This window comes from Fukomys damarensis, unplaced genomic scaffold, assembly GCF_012274545.1.
Source record: "Fukomys damarensis isolate Sample0158 unplaced genomic scaffold, DMR_v1.0_HiC HiC_scaffold_36, whole genome shotgun sequence".
NCBI lineage: Eukaryota > Metazoa > Chordata > Mammalia > Rodentia > Bathyergidae > Fukomys > Fukomys damarensis.
Genome location: NW_022900948.1, coordinates 16145699 through 16164229, shown reverse-complemented (window position 1 = coordinate 16164229; position 18531 = coordinate 16145699). Strand labels below are relative to the sequence as shown.

General features: G+C 36.2%; 1 protein-coding gene across 3 annotated transcripts in view; it reads right to left on the bottom strand.

Moving 5' to 3' along the window:
• The window catches only part of Ncbp1 (nuclear cap binding protein subunit 1), a 56557-nt gene that overhangs the window by 11802 nt on the left and 26224 nt on the right, over positions 1–18531 (bottom strand). For 2 of the 3 annotated variants that reach the window (XM_010614407.3, XM_033759229.1), the window contains 11 exons: positions 15473–15535; positions 15015–15089; positions 12989–13092; positions 10675–10797; positions 9623–9725; positions 8977–9070; positions 6556–6659; positions 4972–5086; positions 3287–3415; positions 2651–2764; positions 7–1607 (listed from right to left, as the gene is read on the bottom strand). In XM_010614407.3, the coding sequence (XP_010612709.1) occupies positions 1494–1607; positions 2651–2764; positions 3287–3415; positions 4972–5086; positions 6556–6659; positions 8977–9070; positions 9623–9725; positions 10675–10797; positions 12989–13092; positions 15015–15089; positions 15473–15535 (1138 nt within the window). In that variant the 3' untranslated portion in view covers positions 7–1493. Of the gene's footprint in view, positions 1–6; positions 1608–2650; positions 2765–3286; positions 3416–4971; positions 5087–6555; positions 6660–8976; positions 9071–9622; positions 9726–10674; positions 10798–12988; positions 13093–15014; positions 15090–15472; positions 15536–18531 lie in introns of those variants that run through there. The other variant, XM_010614408.3, reaches the window with a different exon arrangement.

Below are 18531 nucleotides of genomic sequence, written 5' to 3'. Positions count from 1 at the left end.
AAAAAAAAAAAAAAAAAAAAAAAACCCCAAAAAGAAATGGGAAGGAAGAACAGTGTAAATAAGAATATTTAGCTAAGAACATGGGGTTACTCCTTTCTGCTAATAATCTGCCATGCAGTCTTAATTATTTCCTGCCTTGTATGATATTTCAAAGTCTTTGGAATTTGCACCTATTGAGTGGACTATGTTCCGTAGCCACTAAAATGTATGGAAAACCAGAGACCATCTATCAAAACATGGGAAAGTTAAATGTATCATAAACTTACAATGTAGTAGAAAAAAGACACTATGTTGTACAAGTAATTACAATAGTAATTACAGGATGATTAGTAAAATTTTTTACCGTTTAGTGAAAAAAAGTCTTAAAAATCCTAGAAATTTGAAATGTCAAATAATTCCTTATTATTTTACACAATGATCTCACTTATTCCTCAATACTATATAGGGAAAACACTCAGGAATTTGTTGTTTGAACCAGGATCCAGAGAGAAAACCCAAACTCACTTCTAATTGCAAGTATAGTTTGAACCAACCTACCCTACTTCTTGTTTTCTACTTTAGCATGTAGCTTATTAGATAATCTTGGACAAATCTTTCTCCGAAGCCATGGAAAATGATCAGAGGCTCTCACTCTAAGAAAATGGTTTCCCAACCAGGGAATCACTTAGGAAGCTACAACAACTGATGTCTATGTGCTACCTCCAGAGATTGTGGTTTAAGTTTTAAAATGACTAAAGATCCCCAATCATCAAACAGTAACACCTTCATATTCAGTGGTACTTCAGTTCATAAACTTCATTCTTTCCACAATTCTAGTCATAAAGGGAACTTGTGAACTGAACCAAATTTTCCCATTAGGTCAACGCTGAATCTATCCACTGAATTGGTTTTGGTTCTTGACTAATTCAGTCTGAGCAGAATCATGGAAATAATTAATTTCATGAACTGAGGTTACCAATGTATTAAGTAGTGTCCCCAGATCCTAAAGAAAAATATTTTGCAGTAGAAGCATGTATGTCTTCAGTAAGAAATGAATTTTAAAATTGAGTAAGATGATAAAATCATTAAATACCAAAGTTTTAAAAAACATATTTTTAGTTTTATTTCAGTCATATCAGGTTATCCATGAGACGTGAAAAGCTATGCTATCTTATAAGTTCATCAGTTCTACTTACTACTTTATATGTTTGACCTATAGTTTTACTACCTCACACCTGTTGTTTTGTGCCTTAAAGAGAAAAAAAAACAAAAAAACCAAACTAATCACAGAAAAATTGTATCTGTCACATATAATACATCATGGTCATCATCACATTGTCATGAAGAAATATTTGTTTTTTATGGGAAATTAAAGATAATGTTATATTCTTCACTGTCCTCTCCATTTCCTTTAAAAAGTAAAGGCTATTACAAGAAAGCAAGCATTCAAAACATCAAAAAATAAGACAAATTATTTTTTAAAAACCCAGACACGAAGAAAATATAAACGACCTTTAGGCCTGCAGAGCACAGAACTGCTGGAATACAGCCAGGATATGAGGATCTAATTCGGCCGTGAAGAGAAGGTTCTCTAGGGTCACCATGTACTGCTGGATTATCTGGTGATGCTGCAGACACGGAAAAGGGTGTGTAGGTCAGTAAAAGGAGAGTGAACGATCAAGCACATCGTTTCCCTCAGCAGCCCACCCACACTATGAGTAGGTCAAAATGGACACGAGAGGGAAATGGAGAAAAAAGGGATGTTCAATATAACATTCAATCACTTTTAAAGAATCTAGTTCTTAGCCAGACATGATGGTGCACATCCATAATCCCAGCACTATGGGAGGCTGATGCTGTGGCAGGAGGATCACAAGTTCAAGCCTAGCCTGGGCAACTGAGACCCTACTTAAAATAGGAAAGAAATGGGAAGGGGCTGGGGGGCAAGTGGCAGGCAGTTCTTATCAGCTTCTAGGTAAATGCAACTCATGATGCGAGGCAGAACAGTAGCATGTACTTATGGTAATTACTATTATTATAGACTATATTCAGCTGGGTCTCCTCCCAAACTAGGACATAACACATTAGACCTTTTTAAAAAGTGGCCCAGACAGGGTCTAAACTAGGAAGGTAAAATGGGTCAGAAAATAAAAGAAGCTTTTATTTGTTCCTAAGTCAACGTGAATATACGTGGAGATTCCTAGAGAACAAAAGACTGTTAAAGCGTATTAATGGCAGTAACTAAAAAAATCTAAAGAAAGAACTCCTATTTGAAAGCTTAAAGCATTGAACTTTAGAGCCAGCTCCATTCTTCTATATCTTTAAGTTTAGCTGAGAGCAGATGGTGGCATTTTTCTTTTGCAGAGAATCTCAGGAAGCACCTGTGGGCAATGTTTATTACCGGAATGTAAGATTTTTAAGTACTTTTATATCCATTTATTATTCCCTTCTTTCTCTACATTTCAGATTATAGCTAGGTCCCCTAGCACAAAAAATGGCAATTAGCATTCTGATATAAAATCAATATAAGCCTCAATATTTTGATAAGCAACACTAGCAGAAAATGGACATGAACAAAAGGGCCTGTAGGTACTATATGATATAGCAAATTTGAAAGTCTTTGTGGCTGAGAATAGTGGACTTTATCATTTAATCCAAATTTCTCACAAACCTGCAGGAAGATCTGCTGGAGCCTCTCTATACAATTCTTATACCATGGTGTTAATACACTGGTCCCATCAGTTTCACATCTTACCAAGTGCTCTGTTAAGATCATGATAAAACGCTGGAAAAGAGGAACCAAGTTGAATAATTGTTAGAGGAAGAATCTTATATTTCGGAAACAAACTCAATGAACTCAAAGTACTGCTTATTCCATTTTGCCTTTGTAGTTTCTGCCAGAAAGATTCATTGATTGCTGTTAATCTAAAAAGGTAGACCGGTAATAAATGGGAGTTTGTACATTTGTGGGAGCAGTTAAAAAACAATTTTAATGCCTAAATTGGTTATCCTAGTAATACTATTTCTTGGTTTCTATTCTAAGGAAATAAACAGAAATGCTAACAGGAATCTATGCATAAAAATATTCATCAGGAAAAAACTCTTAAGTCATCAACAATAGGGAATAAATATAAGACAGGTATTTAAATGCTAATAGCACAGAACTCAAGAGGTACACATGGTGGCCTCCAAATGGTGACATTTTATTTTCTTTGTATACTTAAGCTTCTCTAAGTAATGATGCATTTATGATTAAAAGTAACATTATTTTAACCAAAGAAATGCAGTAATTCCCAAGCCAAGTTACCTGAAATATAACGAGAAAAAGGTTCTTCTGCTCACTTTGGGCAGATTCCACTTTTTCCTGCAATCGTTCTATTTGCTCTTCCAGGGCCCCATCTTTCCTGTCACTGCTTCTGTCATCATCATCACTTCGCTAAGGAGGCACAGGAACAAAAGAGAAAATATTTAGAAATCCAGTGTACTAAGTCTTACCAAGAAAGGAAAACAATTTTATTGCCTGGTCACATACTATCTAAAGATTATATTCTTACAGATAAATCCCCAACCCCCATAAAACTCAAGGTACTGCAGTTGTTTCAACATGACCTTCTTATTCAGAAGTTCCAAGGGTTCTTGCTAGGGCAGAGAAATTTAGTGACTCTCTTCTAACAGAGGTGGGTGTCAACTATCATATATTACTACCTGATCACTTGTTTGTGATAACAAGGTGGGTGTCAACTATCATATAGTACTACCTGATCACTTGTTTGTGGTAACAACAGGAGGCCCCTTGCTAATCACTAACGTACCATATGGAACAGCTGGGTATACCCTCAGGCAACTCTACAGCCCAGGCTGAGCATCCCTGTCAGGACTAAAATATGGCTCTGACTAAGATACAATAATTCAAAGAAGATTATTCAAAACAGTACTGGCAATGATGGGCTCAATACATCCCTACCAAGCTTTAATAATTCCCTACTTAACTCATTTGCTGATGATGTGCACAGCATTTGCTTAGGCCAGTGGTGGCAAACCTGCGGCACATGTGCCACAGCTGGCTGTTTGCTATCATTAAAAGCTGTAAAAGGTTCATCATCACTAGTTCAGGCAACTTACAAAACGCAAGATAAAAGGCCTAAGTTATCGCCATTTTACAGAGAAAGGAGAAGTTCAGAGGTTAGATAACTTAGTTGAACCTAGCTCTAGGTATGTTACATACGCAAGGTGATGTTACTGAAACCCAGACAGCCTGGTAACCCTTTTAGATATGACCCTCTTGTGAAGGCCTATCTATAATAACCTGTCCCACTCACTCCTTCGGCAAAATTATGAGATCCATTCTATGATTTTACAGAATTCTCCCTTTTCTCTAACAGTGAATGTTGTGGGGTCTCCTTATGTTCCAGGAACCCTGGCACACGTTTCTCTTCCTAACCTCACTTGGAGGACAATGCCCAAGATCTTTCCTGCTATGAGGGAAAGGCTACAGAAATCCATGCTCCTAGTACCACAGCCACTAGGTAGGCATGTGTGGCTACTAAGCATTTGGAATCTAGCTGGTGTGATGAGGGAGTTAAATTTTAAAAGGTATTTGAGAAATTTAAACAGACAATTTAAATAGTCACAAATGGCTAGCAGCTACCATATAAGCACATTTGCCTTTCTCCTTTGCCTAAGAGACTTAGAAACACAAGCATCTTGTATTTTTTTCTTCTATCCACCCCATTCCTTTTTAGAAAGTGCAAACAAAGCCAACCTACAGATGGATAACTAGGGAAAAGTAAAGTTCATGGCTATACCACACATAACAGTAGTGAAACAACATATAACAGACTACCCGTTCTTTCCCCCTCTGCTTTTCTAAACAGCTCGGCAGAACATGGCCTCAGGGAAAAAAAAATTACCATCAAGGTAATGGACCTTGGACATTCTACAGTTTCTGCCATACCTTCCTTTAACCACTTAATTCTTTAATACAAGACTTACCCGTTTGTGTTGCCTGGCCAGTTTCTCTTTAGCTTCTTCTAGTTCCTTCTGAATCTTCAGAACATGTTTGTTCATCTTACGAATTGTAGAGTGCAAGATTTCCCATACAAATAATCTTAAAAATAACATGGCATTTGATTATTATATACTAGGCTATGCTTACAAACAATAAAACCTCTCAAATTTTATCACCCATTAGTTCTTTTTTTTTTAATGTTTTTTGGTACCGGGGATCGAACTCTGGTCCTTGCGTTTGCAAAGCAGGCGGCAGAACCACTGAACTAAATCCCCGGCCCCTCACCCATTAGTTCTTAAGGACTCATATAGCCTTCCACCCTTTGTGTGAAATTAGTTGTCTTTCTCCAGCAACACTTCGGATTTGCCTTTTATTACAGACTGTACAAGCACCTACCTCTACCAATTAAACTTTGCTAAGCTCCTGGTAGGCAATATTGCATGCTTTCTATATTTTTCACTTCTATCCTTTAACTAGATATACAAAGGTGCACATATTCACTGAATCCAAGTTGCAAACTATGAAAAATACTAACACAGTAGGAAGAGAAATATATTTTCTGTCCTCTAAACATTAAGCACTGTACTTTGCACTGTACTCTTCTCAAAATGAGACAATCTGAGTATCCCTGCACTCACTTTATACTATACTCTGTTCAGTTCACATTCAGCCAATCTCTTGGGACATTTAAGACACTCATTAGCTGACATTGCTATCAACTGCTAAGCTCTAAGAATGAGACTAATTGTAGGTCAGCTATATTATCAACAAATAGCTCAAAAATGATCATTTTGTAAGTGTTTTAAAATATGGTATAAACAAACTTTCTTATATAATAAAACACGGTTTATTTCAAGTCTAGAATGTCAGAAGAGAGGACAAAAGATCAGAGTACTTTCTTGGACTCTGGCAGGGGTCAGGCAATGCTTTGCAGAATTAGAAATACTTGCACTATTAAAGAAGTTAGAGCTACTGATCATCAAAATTGACTCCAGAATGCCTAGGTTTCAATCCTGACTCTACACTTACTCGGTTTTGTGACTCTGGTTAAGCTACTTAAATAATCAGTGATATTATCGTAATTTGTAAATTGTGAACAATGGTGGAACTTCCTCAATGGTGTTGTAATCATGAAATGAGATGAAAATAATGTAAATCATTCAGCATAATGGCTAACACATACATGGTGGTCAGTATTCTGAGAGCAAATCTAAGAATGACTTTCTGTTGTATTTGTTTGTGAATATCAACTTGGCTGGTATGACCACCTTTAATCACTATCATCCTAAGGACTCAGTATACATCAGGCCAGGGTCCTTTACCAGTTACAGACAAACAGGAGAAGTTAAAGGGTTATGATGCCTTTTGCATCTGTTTGAGAATAATTGCTTTTGTTTCCTCTTTTCTGTCAACTCTTGCTGTCCCAGTCCCATTCATCTGGGAAGCCTGTGCAACCTCACAAATAAAAACCATGAGTAGGTAATATAAATTATTTTGTGAAGTTTGTGTTCTCTAAAATTGGTATAATTGTGGTTTCTTATACATGAACTCCAAATTTTGGTCCAAACCTTGTAAAGTCACGAGATAGTTCTGAAGAGAAGATCCAATTTGCTACTGCACCACAGTCAACAATCTGTGTACGAATCATCTTATCAACTAGTACAGCGATCATCTACAATGAGAGAATTGTTAGAGTAAGATTCAATGTAATCCCGATTGAAATCCCAATAGTATATTTCACAGAACTAGAGAAAACAATCCAAAAATTCACTTAGAATAAGCAAAAGCAATTTTATGCAACAGAGACATGGTAGTGGGTATCACAATTCCCAACTTGAAACTATACCACAAAGCCACTGTGATAAAAACAGCATGGTACTGGCAAAGAAACAGACCCGAGGATCAGTGGATACATTAGAAGATGCGGAAACAACTGCAGACATACTCAGACAACTCATCTTTGACAAAGGAGCTAACCATCCTCACTGGAAGAAACATAGCCTTTTTAATAAATGGTGTTAGAAAACTGGATGTCAACCTGCCAAAAATTAAAACTAGATCCCTATCTTTCACCATGCACTAAACTAAAATCCAAGTGGATTAAAGATCTAAATATTAAAACAGAAACACTAAATTTGCTGGAAGATAAGTTAGGTAGAACTACTGAAGACATTAGCATAAGAAAAGACTATGAACAAATCCTCAGTAGCAGAGTAACTAGCACAAAGAATCAACAACTGGGATCTCATCTTTTTTAAAAAGCTTCTGCACAGCAAGAGAAACCAGTAAGAGCAAAGAGACAACCTACAATGTGGGGAAAAAATTTTACCAGCTGTTCCCCAGACAAAGGTCTACTATCTAGCACATATAAAGAACTAAAAAAGTTGGACCCTCAAATATAAAGATCCAATTAAACAATAGGCATCTGAAATGAACAGACATTTATGAAAGAAGTAAAAGCAGCAAATAAACATGAAAAAATGTTTAACATCACTGGTCATTTCAGAGATGCAGAAGAAACAACACTAGGATTCCACCTCATCCCAGAAAGAATGGCTGCTATCATGAAATCAACCACTAACAAAAGCTGGTGCAGTTGTGAGGAGAAAGATAACCTTTCTTCATTGTTGGTGGGAGTGGAGACTGGTGCAACCGCTGTAGAAATCAATATGGAGATACCTCAAACAACTAGGATTAGAAGTCCCATTTGACCCAGCTATTCCTCTGCTGGGTATCTTACCAAAAAAATTAAAAGAATCATACCACAGCAATACATGCTCACCCATGTTTATAGCGGCAGTTTGTGATACAGCCCAACTGCCCATCAACTGGACACTGGATAAAGAAGATGTGGTTTTTATATAAAATGGAGTACTACTCAGCCATAAAAAATGAAAAAACTAGAGACATTTATAGCTAAGTGGATGCACATTTAGGCCATACTCCTAAGTGAAATAAGCAGGACACACATGTGAAAATACCAAATAGTTTCTCTGGTGTGAAAAACTAAAAGTGAAAATAAGGATCAAAATGTATAACTGATATTGTGAAATAGGAAGAAAATGTCTAAAGGAATAGAGGAAGTGGGAGGGATAGGGGAAAGGAAAGAAGGGAAAGAAAAAATATGAGAAATGGAAAAACGTGGAAACAAAGTTTTTGTAAATAGGGAAGGGTGGAGGTGGTAAAGGGAGGGCAGGGCAATGGCGAAAAAATAAGAACCAAAATACATCATGTAAAGGTACAAGATCCTAATGATGAATGTAACTGTATTGTATACCTAAAATGTACCAATAAACTTAATGGAAAAAATTATTATAGCATATCATAATTATAAAATGTAGCCAAAATAACACACTGCTATAAATGTAAAATAGGAATATAAAATTCATTTGTAGTAGCAATGGAATCAATTTTACCATTAGGTCTTACAATTTATTCTACTCTGCACTGCAGTACTATAAAAAGTACTACAATGACAATAAAGACTGAATGAAAACACACTTTGAATGGTAACCTATAATTAAAAAAAATATTAGATGATAATACTTAGACAAAAGTTTTAGATAATATGTTTCATTTGAATCTCACAAATGAAACATGTAACAATGTTTTATCACAAAAAGTTTAAAATGTCTTATAAAATTTATTTCAATGATTTTTTTAATATACCACATGAAAAAGGTATATATTGAGAAATCTGGAGCTTGTTTGCAGAAACTGGACAGACTACACAACCATTTCCTACCCAACAAATAGCCGTTGCCAAGCAAAAAGCATTTTTACTGAACATTTAAAGTGTGTCAAAAACAAATTCATAGTCCAAAACCAAATTTTAACACTTGCTTTTTAAAAAATGAATCAAACATTCCTACAGGACAAAAATTTACAGGCAGAATCAAAGTTCATGTTTTAAAACTATGGTAATTAATTGCCTTATTTTTATACTCATATAACTAGAGCCTCAACATGTTCAATTAAATAATTTTTACCTGTGGATGGTTCCTCCAGACTTCAAACATAACTCTTAGCACATGTAACTTTCCCTCATCACTTTCTGCTAGAGTTTTGAAGACCTCATGAAACCTTTTGATAATGAAAAAAAAAAAAAAAACCATTCATACTCATTAGGCATTTTAATGTTTTAAAAGCCTTTTCAGTGTTACTCCACTTATAATATCATACATAAATGCAAAATAACCAAATATTAACCATTAAGGATGTAAAAGATATGATTAGTAATTATAGTCTATGAACGATGTCACAAAATCTTCAGAGGATTATGCTTTTGAACCCTGACAAAGTAGATCCAACTTTGGGGTGGCTGTCAAAAGAAGGGATGGCTTTATTATCTGCTTACTCTTTCTAGAAGATGCTTAGGCTAGAAAGTTCTGACTGTATAAACATCCTGAGGACCTAGGTTTCCACTAGTTTCTCTCAATGTTTATATGAAAAAAATGTACCTTCCCATGTACATATGCAAATTGTACCCACAGACCGACAGCCTTACAGCAGGGATCTTAGAAACAAACCAAACACCAGACCAAAACCACTGTATCAAATTCTGTTAACTTTTTTGTATTCAACAATTTTAGATAAAAATTATTGTATCATTGGTATTCATCAGCTTGTACTTACTTTGCAAGAGCACTGAAAGAGTGGCTAAATGATTTGGCTGCCAAGTGTAGCAGAGTCTGTACAAAGACCTCTATTTTCAAAGGGTTAAAACTGAATCCTTCATCTGAAAAATATTTCACAGTAATATTTTTTTTAAAAGTACAGCAATTCCTTGGTAACACACTTAGAATAATGAGCAGATGCTCATATCCAAATGCTAAATCAGGTATTCATATAACATTTTTCAGTACTAATAAACAATAAAAAGAAATAACCTATTTCAAATACTAATGTAAAACTATGTAAAATCTTAGCCAGGTATGGTGGTATACACCTATAATCTCAGTACTGAGGCAGGAGGTTTGCAAATTCAAGTCTTGCCTGGGCAACTCAGTGAGACCCTGTTTCAAAACACAAAACGGTTAGGGATGTAGCTCAATGGTAGAGTACCTCTGGATTCTATCCCCAGTACTGCAAACAAAACAAAATGACACCAGAATACAACACTAGGCATAGTGTTAATTCTTAGGTTTATAAAAATGTTTCCCAATTCTTCTGTCTGATCCACTTCTTTAAAAAGTAGCACATAAACTGCATTATTCATACTCTATCTATATGATTGAAAGATATTTATTAAAAACACAATCTATCTGAACACTTAAACACCTATGTCCTAAGATGTGTGACAATATCTAAATTTAACACCAACACTTTGATTTATGCTACCTGAATTCTGTCAAATGTTATTCCAGCTGTCCAGCAGACTCCTGTTTTGATTTGTCTACACTACTTTTCCTTATCCATTTATTAATTCAAGTAAACTTATGATCAAAGTAAATTTTTGTTTGTATATAAGATGCAGTTTATATTCTTTACGTAAAGCTATTTCATAGGAACTATAGGATATTTTTTAAGTAAGGAGAAAAATACCTCGGTTTTAAGATCAACTGACAAGCTGAAAAGACCAAAACAGCATCCATCTGATTTAAAAGGTACTCAAGTGGCCAGAGTTATGTTTATGCTTTAAGTTGGCTTATATATAGTTCCACTGAAGAAATACTCAGTTCCCTTACCATCATCATCATCCTGGTTAGGATTCGGTACATCTTTCAAAATGCTGAAGATTTCATCATTGGTTGCCTTACTTTTAAAAGCAACAGCTAAACAGAGGGCTACAGAATGTCCAGGAAGTGAATCTAAACACAGAATGGAGGGGAAGGCAGATTAGGCTGAATGACTATTCTTAAGAATACTTACTAAGAAATAAACCAAACACCACACCAAAACAAAATCTTTCCTTTCAAAATGGAATACTCTTTATCTCCAGATCAGTATTAAAACTGTATAACGATACCACATGTGAAAGTTTCATTTAACAGATCAATGGTTTTAAACTTACTTAAATACTAATTCTAATACTTTCTCAAAACATTAAACTAACTGAAATTTGGGGTACAAGGAGTATTATCTTTCTCAGAGGAGCAGTGAGGTGAAAAGTTATACAGTCACAACTGTCCTTTACAACACCTTAACATTTCTGGGCCTCTGTAAGTTCAAAACAGAAGAACCACTGTAATTCAGTTTCCTTTGTGCCAACAGCCCTGTAAGGACCAACTTTGACTGCTATCAACTTGACTGGATTAATGATACTGGTAGGGAGGCAGTTGGATTAAGAGCATACTGATGAATTCAGAACACAATGGACTATTAGGAGATAGGGCCTAGATGAAGGAAGTAGGCCATGGAGGTCTGCCTTTGAACAGTGTCTTTCTTTGGTAGGGCTCTTTTTATCCCTGGATGCCATAAGGTGAGCAGCTTTGTCTTACCACATGTCTTTACCGTAATGTGTTGCCTCACTTAAGGCTCACAGAAATGAAATCAGCTGATAAGGGCTTTAATCTCTGAAATTGTGAGCCAAAATAAATCTTTCTTCCCTTCAAGTTGCCTTCTTAGGTATTTAGTCATGGGGACAGAAATGTGAGTAGTGTAGCCCTTTCCTTGAATAAAGGCTGTCAACTTAAAAGGGCTTTTTATCCCCCCCTGTTCTGTTTTGCTGAGTTCACTCATGCTTGAATCTACATCAGGCAGACTGCTCAGTAATGTGATACCATGTGTTTACTTTTGGTTAACATCTGTTGAGTCTTTACAGAATAAAATTTATGTTAGCATAAAGGCATCACCAGAGCAATAGAAAATCTACTTATAGGGCCGGGGATTTAGCTCAGTGGTTCCGCCACCTGCCTTGCAAGTGCAAGTTCCTGAGTTTGATCCCAAGTACCAAAAATAAATAAAAAATAAGAAAATCAACTTATAACGTAAGGCAGTGAAAGAGGGCAACAAAAAGGCAATTGTGACATAGGGTCAAAGGGTAGGAGTTAAGTACCTGGAATGAATACAGTCAATTACAACAGATCACACAAGGATAGTTATGTAACACCCGAGGGAAAAATTAGTGAAAAACAAAAACAAAAAAACCACACAAGCAAAATAAAATCAGAATCCTTTGTCACCAAGGAATTTACATTTTAACCGAGAAGCCAAGATATTTACTATAAAGGTACTTAGAAAGCAAAAGAAAGTTGGCTTTACATGTTTTGTTTTTGTTTTTTTTTAAAAAATAATGTACAGTATTTAAAGGGGTAAAGCCCAGGCCAGACTCCAGGAAGAAAACAGGAATTGAAGCTGGGAAGGGCTTTCCATATTTGGGTAAAGGCACAAGGCCAGAAGAGCAGAATCGCTCAATGCAAAGAACCTCCATGCAACTCAACACAGAAGTATACATGTAGGGGCTGTGCTCAGAGCAAACTGAAAAACCTACATGTAATCCTGTACAGTGATCACCAATGTACAACCTTCATTAAATGGAAACACTGTACAAAACACAACATGGCATATCAAATTAGAGCCCCTCAGGTTTAGAGTGCAATCTCAGGAGATATGACTGAAAGATAAGAACATATTTACAAATTCGTTTCTAGAGGAAACTGTCATGTGCATCTATGCTCCCAAAATCAAAGCTGAACTGCTATCAGATGGCAATCAATTCAAGTAATCTATATCACTGTAACAAATATACATTTTCAGTTGAGTACATTTTGACTATAAATTCATTTTGCTACACTTGACACCATACTTAAAATGATGTCATGGATATAACACTGTGAACAGCATTTAAAAAAATATAAGCCAAGGATAATCAGATCACAAAATCCTTCAAATATTGACAAGGCAATAAATAGTGGCTAGTGACAGATTGCCTTTCAGAGAAACTATAAACTCCAAGAAAAAGAGAAGTTTGATTTCCCCACCTTTAAACAACTGACTTCAGAGTACACTTGCAGTGGTATGTTTTAAAGACAGAGAAATTTGTCTTATTTTATTACTTACTACTACTTTCATCTCCATATTTGTAAATGCAGGTTGGATTTGCAGGACATAGAGTTGAGAAGGTTGGAGGAACAATATCTAATATACGTTGATGGTAAGACAACCTACAATACAAAAAAAGCCTTAGATAATCTTGCATCACTTTCTTTTGGTAACATCCAACTTATCAGGAAAGTCACAATTGCTAAATCTCTTAACTTAGCTGAAAACTAAGAAGTTATGTGAAGGGAAAAAAAGTCCTTAGGCTTTTGTGTAAGGCAGCATACTAAAACTCAGGCCTGCTTAAAAACTTACTGGTTTGCACTGAGGTGTGGGCTAGAAGGCTCACAAGCCTGGTGGCCAGGGATGTGGGGAGGTATGGCGTAGAATGGAGGAGACAGTCTGCACAGTTGGGAGATTAGTTACATTGCATAATAAATATGGAGGATAACAGGAGCCATTATTATTCTTACTACTTGAGAAGGCATTTACGAAGCATGGCATAGAGAAAGACTAGAAAAAATGGTGGGCTGGAAATGAAGAGATGGAAACACGGAGTTGATAAATATTTATAGACACATATGTATGTATGTGTATATATGTCTAATGAGACAGCCTGTAACCAATGACAACCCAATAACAATGAGCACACCAAGGACCCCATGTTCCTAAATACAGTCTTTTACTTTTAAAAACTAAGATGCTTTGAATAGATGATTCCAGGGGACATACAAGGAAACACCATATGTACTTGGAAAATCTTTTTTTGCAGGGGTACTAGCGATTGAACTCAGGACTGAGGCAGGCAGCAGCACCACTAAGCTAAATCCCTGGCCCATGTACCTGGAAAATCTTATACCAGAAAATTGGGAAATGTTCAATGAATGTTGGGGGATATATTAAAAAAGGACAACAAAAAGCTTGCAGGGGCTCCCCATGGGACAATTTGGGCACTGAAATAATGATAGTTATGATTTATAACACAATGACTGAAAAAATGCATCAGTCCCTACAGACAAATAAAGGAATAAATAAATGGGAAGAGAGGACAGCTCTTTCTTAAAGTAGAATGTCAACTAATAAAAGTAGAAAAAAATAATGGGAGCCAGGGATTTAGCTCAGTGGTTCCGCCGCCTCCCTTGCAAGTTCAAGATCCTGAGTTCAATCCCCGCTATCAAAAAAAAAAAAAAAAAAAAAAAAAAAACCAAAAAACCAAACCAAAACCAAAACCAAAACAAAAAACAAAAAAAACCCACAGAAACAGAATCATTACTTGGGAATCATCACAGTGGAAGCGGATGATATAAACAATTTTTAGTGCAGAAATTAGCTATGATGAAGACTAAGAGTGCAGGCTCAGATATCTCCTGTAAAACATTAATGACAAAGAGAAAACTGATGCGGTTAAGATGGAGAAATGTGGAACACACACACACACCAGGTCACCAAGATTAGTATCACCACTGCTGGGATTCATATGCTTCTTGATGTGATACACAAGTCAGGTCAGGAGGAAATATCAGAACAATCCAAAAAGGTCTACTCTCACTTTTAGAAACTGAAAAGCACGAAAGATAGAAAAAGAATAGTAACTGTTCAAGACTGAAGGAAACTGAGGAGGACGACAACATTACACTTCTTCCCAGACAGGATTCTGGGCCAGAAATGGGAAAAAGATATTGTTGGGGATGAGAAAAGATACTGTTGGCAACATTCTGGCAGCATCTGGGTACTGTATGGTAGCAGAGCTGATCTCCTCATCTGGAAAATTACATGCTCAACATGTAGGAGTGGCTTTCTTTGGGAGAAATGTATCATGAAGCATTGAAAGATGATGGATCATTATGTCTGCAGCTGGTTTTCAAAGGGTTATAATGTATACAGAGAGAGGAGATAAAGGCATGAGCACTACAGAAAACATGATAAAATGCTAGTAGGAATCTAGGCGATCAAAATACATTTATTTGTACTATTTTGGCAATTTAAAAATTGAGATCAATTTATACTATAGGAGACTTAAACTAAGGCAAAACCACAAAGAACTTACCTCATACATTTTTCTAAAACTTCTCTTACAAACTTTGGCTTGGGGCTTTCAGGATCTTGAGCCAGACAATCTGACCTGATGAAGAAAGGTCATTTTGCAAGTTCTTGCACATAATCTGCACTTATACCTAATATGCATTAACTAATAGTTTGCTTCTATTATTTCACTTATACATAGTAAAGTATTATCAAAGACACTAAATATTTTAGCCAATAAAAATTAGTTTGAGGTTATAGCTTTAACACATTCATGATGGGCATATAATTTGAAAGTCTAGTTGCCAACAGTTCTGATTTTATTATTAAAAAGACCAATAAAAGTGATTAGATCCATTCATACCACCAGTGCTACAAGCCACCCAATGGGGCAGTCAAGTAGGTACCACCAATGGTTCAAGCTGGTGGGAATGTGTTAAGTATTTTAACTATAGAAAAAAGAAGAAAACACACCACACTTACCAATCTTCCCAGCTCCAACGGAACTGAAAGTTACTTAGATGATGAGAAAACCAATTAATAAACCTACAAATGGGACAGGGTGGGTAGAAAGGAAAGAGTGGTTTCAATTTAGATAGGAATTTATATAACCTTTTAAACCGATAAATCCACTTTTATAATGAAAAACTCTCCCTCTTGCAGCTATACAGCTGTATTTTCGGCAACTTACTTTTCTATTTCACTTCTAAATAGTGTTACCTTTTCATTCTTTTTTTTTCTCTTTGTGGTGCTACGCTTTAATCCTGCCTCCCCCCACATAAGGCAAGTGCTCTACTGCTGAGCTACAGCCCCAATCAAAGTTTTACTTATTTATTTATTTATTTATTTATTTGGTACCAGGGATCAAACCTAGGACCTTGTGTTTGCAAGGCAGACAGCAGCAGCACCACTGAGCTAAATCCCCAGCCCAACTTTTTAATTTTTATATAATTTAATTCTGACAATTTCCAAGCAGTGTATTATTTTCCTCACAAACTGATGACATGGAAGAAAAAAAAAAGGAAAAATAAATTACAGATAAAAATTTACAAATGGCAGAGTTGGGAGTACAGTCCTTTCACTATGCCATGCCCTTTCCACCACTAATAGAACATACTATTGATGTCCTCCTTCCCTGTAAAAATACACCTATCTCTCTTAGATACATTTTAGTATACTATGCAATGCTGTGAACTTTATAAGAGCCCCCAAAACATGTGCTAAATGAATGGCACAGTGGAGACACACAATACAATGTATATTTTATTAAAGTGTGTGTGTGTGTGTGTGGAATAAGAGAAGATACTTTCTTAGAGTTTGCCCCTCACAAATCTGTAACTCCAGTCACTGGAATTAGTAAGGGTCAGTGCCAGAGAATAAGTCTTACTAATAATTTTCATATGGAATTTGAGCAATGGACCCAAAAGGTGGAAATTGGAGAAATGTTTAATTCTTGCCTTGATATGATTTGAGAAACTGACAGGAGTAAGAAAGAATACCAGCTTAAACAGGTGACACCTCTCAAAATAGTGAGCATGAAATCACTGCAGCTAAAAAAAATCCAAAATAGGCTTTTAAATATATAAATTCTCAGAGCAATAAGTTTGAAAAGACTGCTATGCAATTAGTTTAGAAGTAGATACTATCTATACACAAAAAATTTATATGTAAGACACAGTACTAGACTCTCCTACACAGAAGTTAGAAAAAATCCTAACTTAAAACATTACAAATGCAATTAAAGAGAGAAAAGGTAAACTAAATTTATGTAACAAACATCTAAACAATAAAGGAACTTCAAACCATAGCATGGGGATCATTTCATATTGAATCTTAGACTAGAAAATGTAATGTTATAGTAGAACAAATCTGAATTTTATTATTATAAGATTATTTTGGGAAATCAGGAAAGAAAACTCAATTTGGATTTTTTTGTTTTTGTTTTTTGAGACAGGGTCTCGCTATGTAGCTCTGGCTGGTCTCTAACCTATGGCAATCCTCCTGCCTCAGCCTCCTGAAGGCTGGGATTACAGGTATGTGCTATCAGGCCCAGCTTGGAAATTCTTAAAAAGGCAAATATCTTGATTAAATTCTTTTATAGAAACCTGGAATTGAAATACCTGGAAAACAAACTTGGTGAAGAAAAAACAAGTAGACCTCCAGGGAACAGGAGGGAGTTGATAAGAAAACTATAAACTACACAAAAGCTGAAGAAAAAGTGTAACATAGGGAAGAGAACAACAGTCCAGAGAGCTAACTCTGACTCCTGTGGAGGGAAAACTTGCTAGCAATTACACTAAGTCCAGAGAGGGTCATCAGCTCCAGGGAGAATAGATCAGGTTGGTAGCTCTAGCCTCAAGAAAATCCCAGTTGTTGTAAACTGCAGAATCAGTATGGGGTTTACTTTCATATGGAAGCCTAGAGGTGGAGAAGAAATCCAACACAACACCTACTATTTGAGAGGGTTTAATCAGGAGCCATTTTGGCAAAGGGCTAATTAAAACTGAGGTGCAGAACAAGTACAACTTCAATTCAAGGTTTTGGGATCACTACACCACAGTGACTGAGTGGGATGGCCACAGGAGATAGCTATGGAGAGGGAGTGAGGCGGACACAGACCCCTAAAAAGGTTATGCTCAAATCAGGAAAGACATGGTGGGGTGGGAGGGCGTGTTCCTGCCCTTCAACTTGAGAGGCCAGGCCGATTGTACATGACTTTGAGAGGGGGCTGGGCAGGAAAGTGCTGGCATTAAGAGGAGTAGAGTGCTTGATAGCCCCCACTTTGCTCTGCTGCTTACATCCAACATAGAGCTCAAGGGTCAGTTTGATTTCCCCATCTGCCAGTATGATTAAGGATATATCTCAGCTTGGAGGTTCCCACAGACTGGGATCTAAGGACAGAGGGGCCTTTGGAACAGGGGGGATGCCTCACAAACCCACAGGCTATAAAGCTTGGTGGAAGCCATGACCTGGGGTGCACAGAGGGACACGGAAACCAGTAATACCTAGAATGCATATAGCATTCATTCAAAAACATGAAGGAATTTTGGGGACTCATTTTTCTTAATTGGTGGTTTCTCGGGGGGGGGGTTGGTTCTTTTTCTTTTCTCTTTCATTTTGCTGTGTTTTTTTTAAATTTTGTTTGTTGTTTTGTTACTTTTATCTAATTTTATTAATTTTCTTTTATTCCTTAGTATGATTTTTTTACTCCATTTTTCTCTCATCTTGTCTATATTTTTCAAATTTTAATTTCCTCTTCCCCACCCCTTTTATCTTTACTAGTATTACTATTAAGCTTTGTTAATTTTTAGATATTTGGCTGACTCTATCATTTTGAATTCTATTGTTAAAGGTGGTATAGTTGATATATTTAGTAGATGTCTGCCATTTGTATTTGTTTTTGTTTCTGAAACAATAGATATCTTTTCTATTGTTAAGAGTTGTTCAGAGATAGCTTTTATTTGTTCTTATGGTATGTTAATATGCAGTTTGCCTTTGACACTACTATTCTACTATTGCTGCTAACGTTACTGCTATTGCCA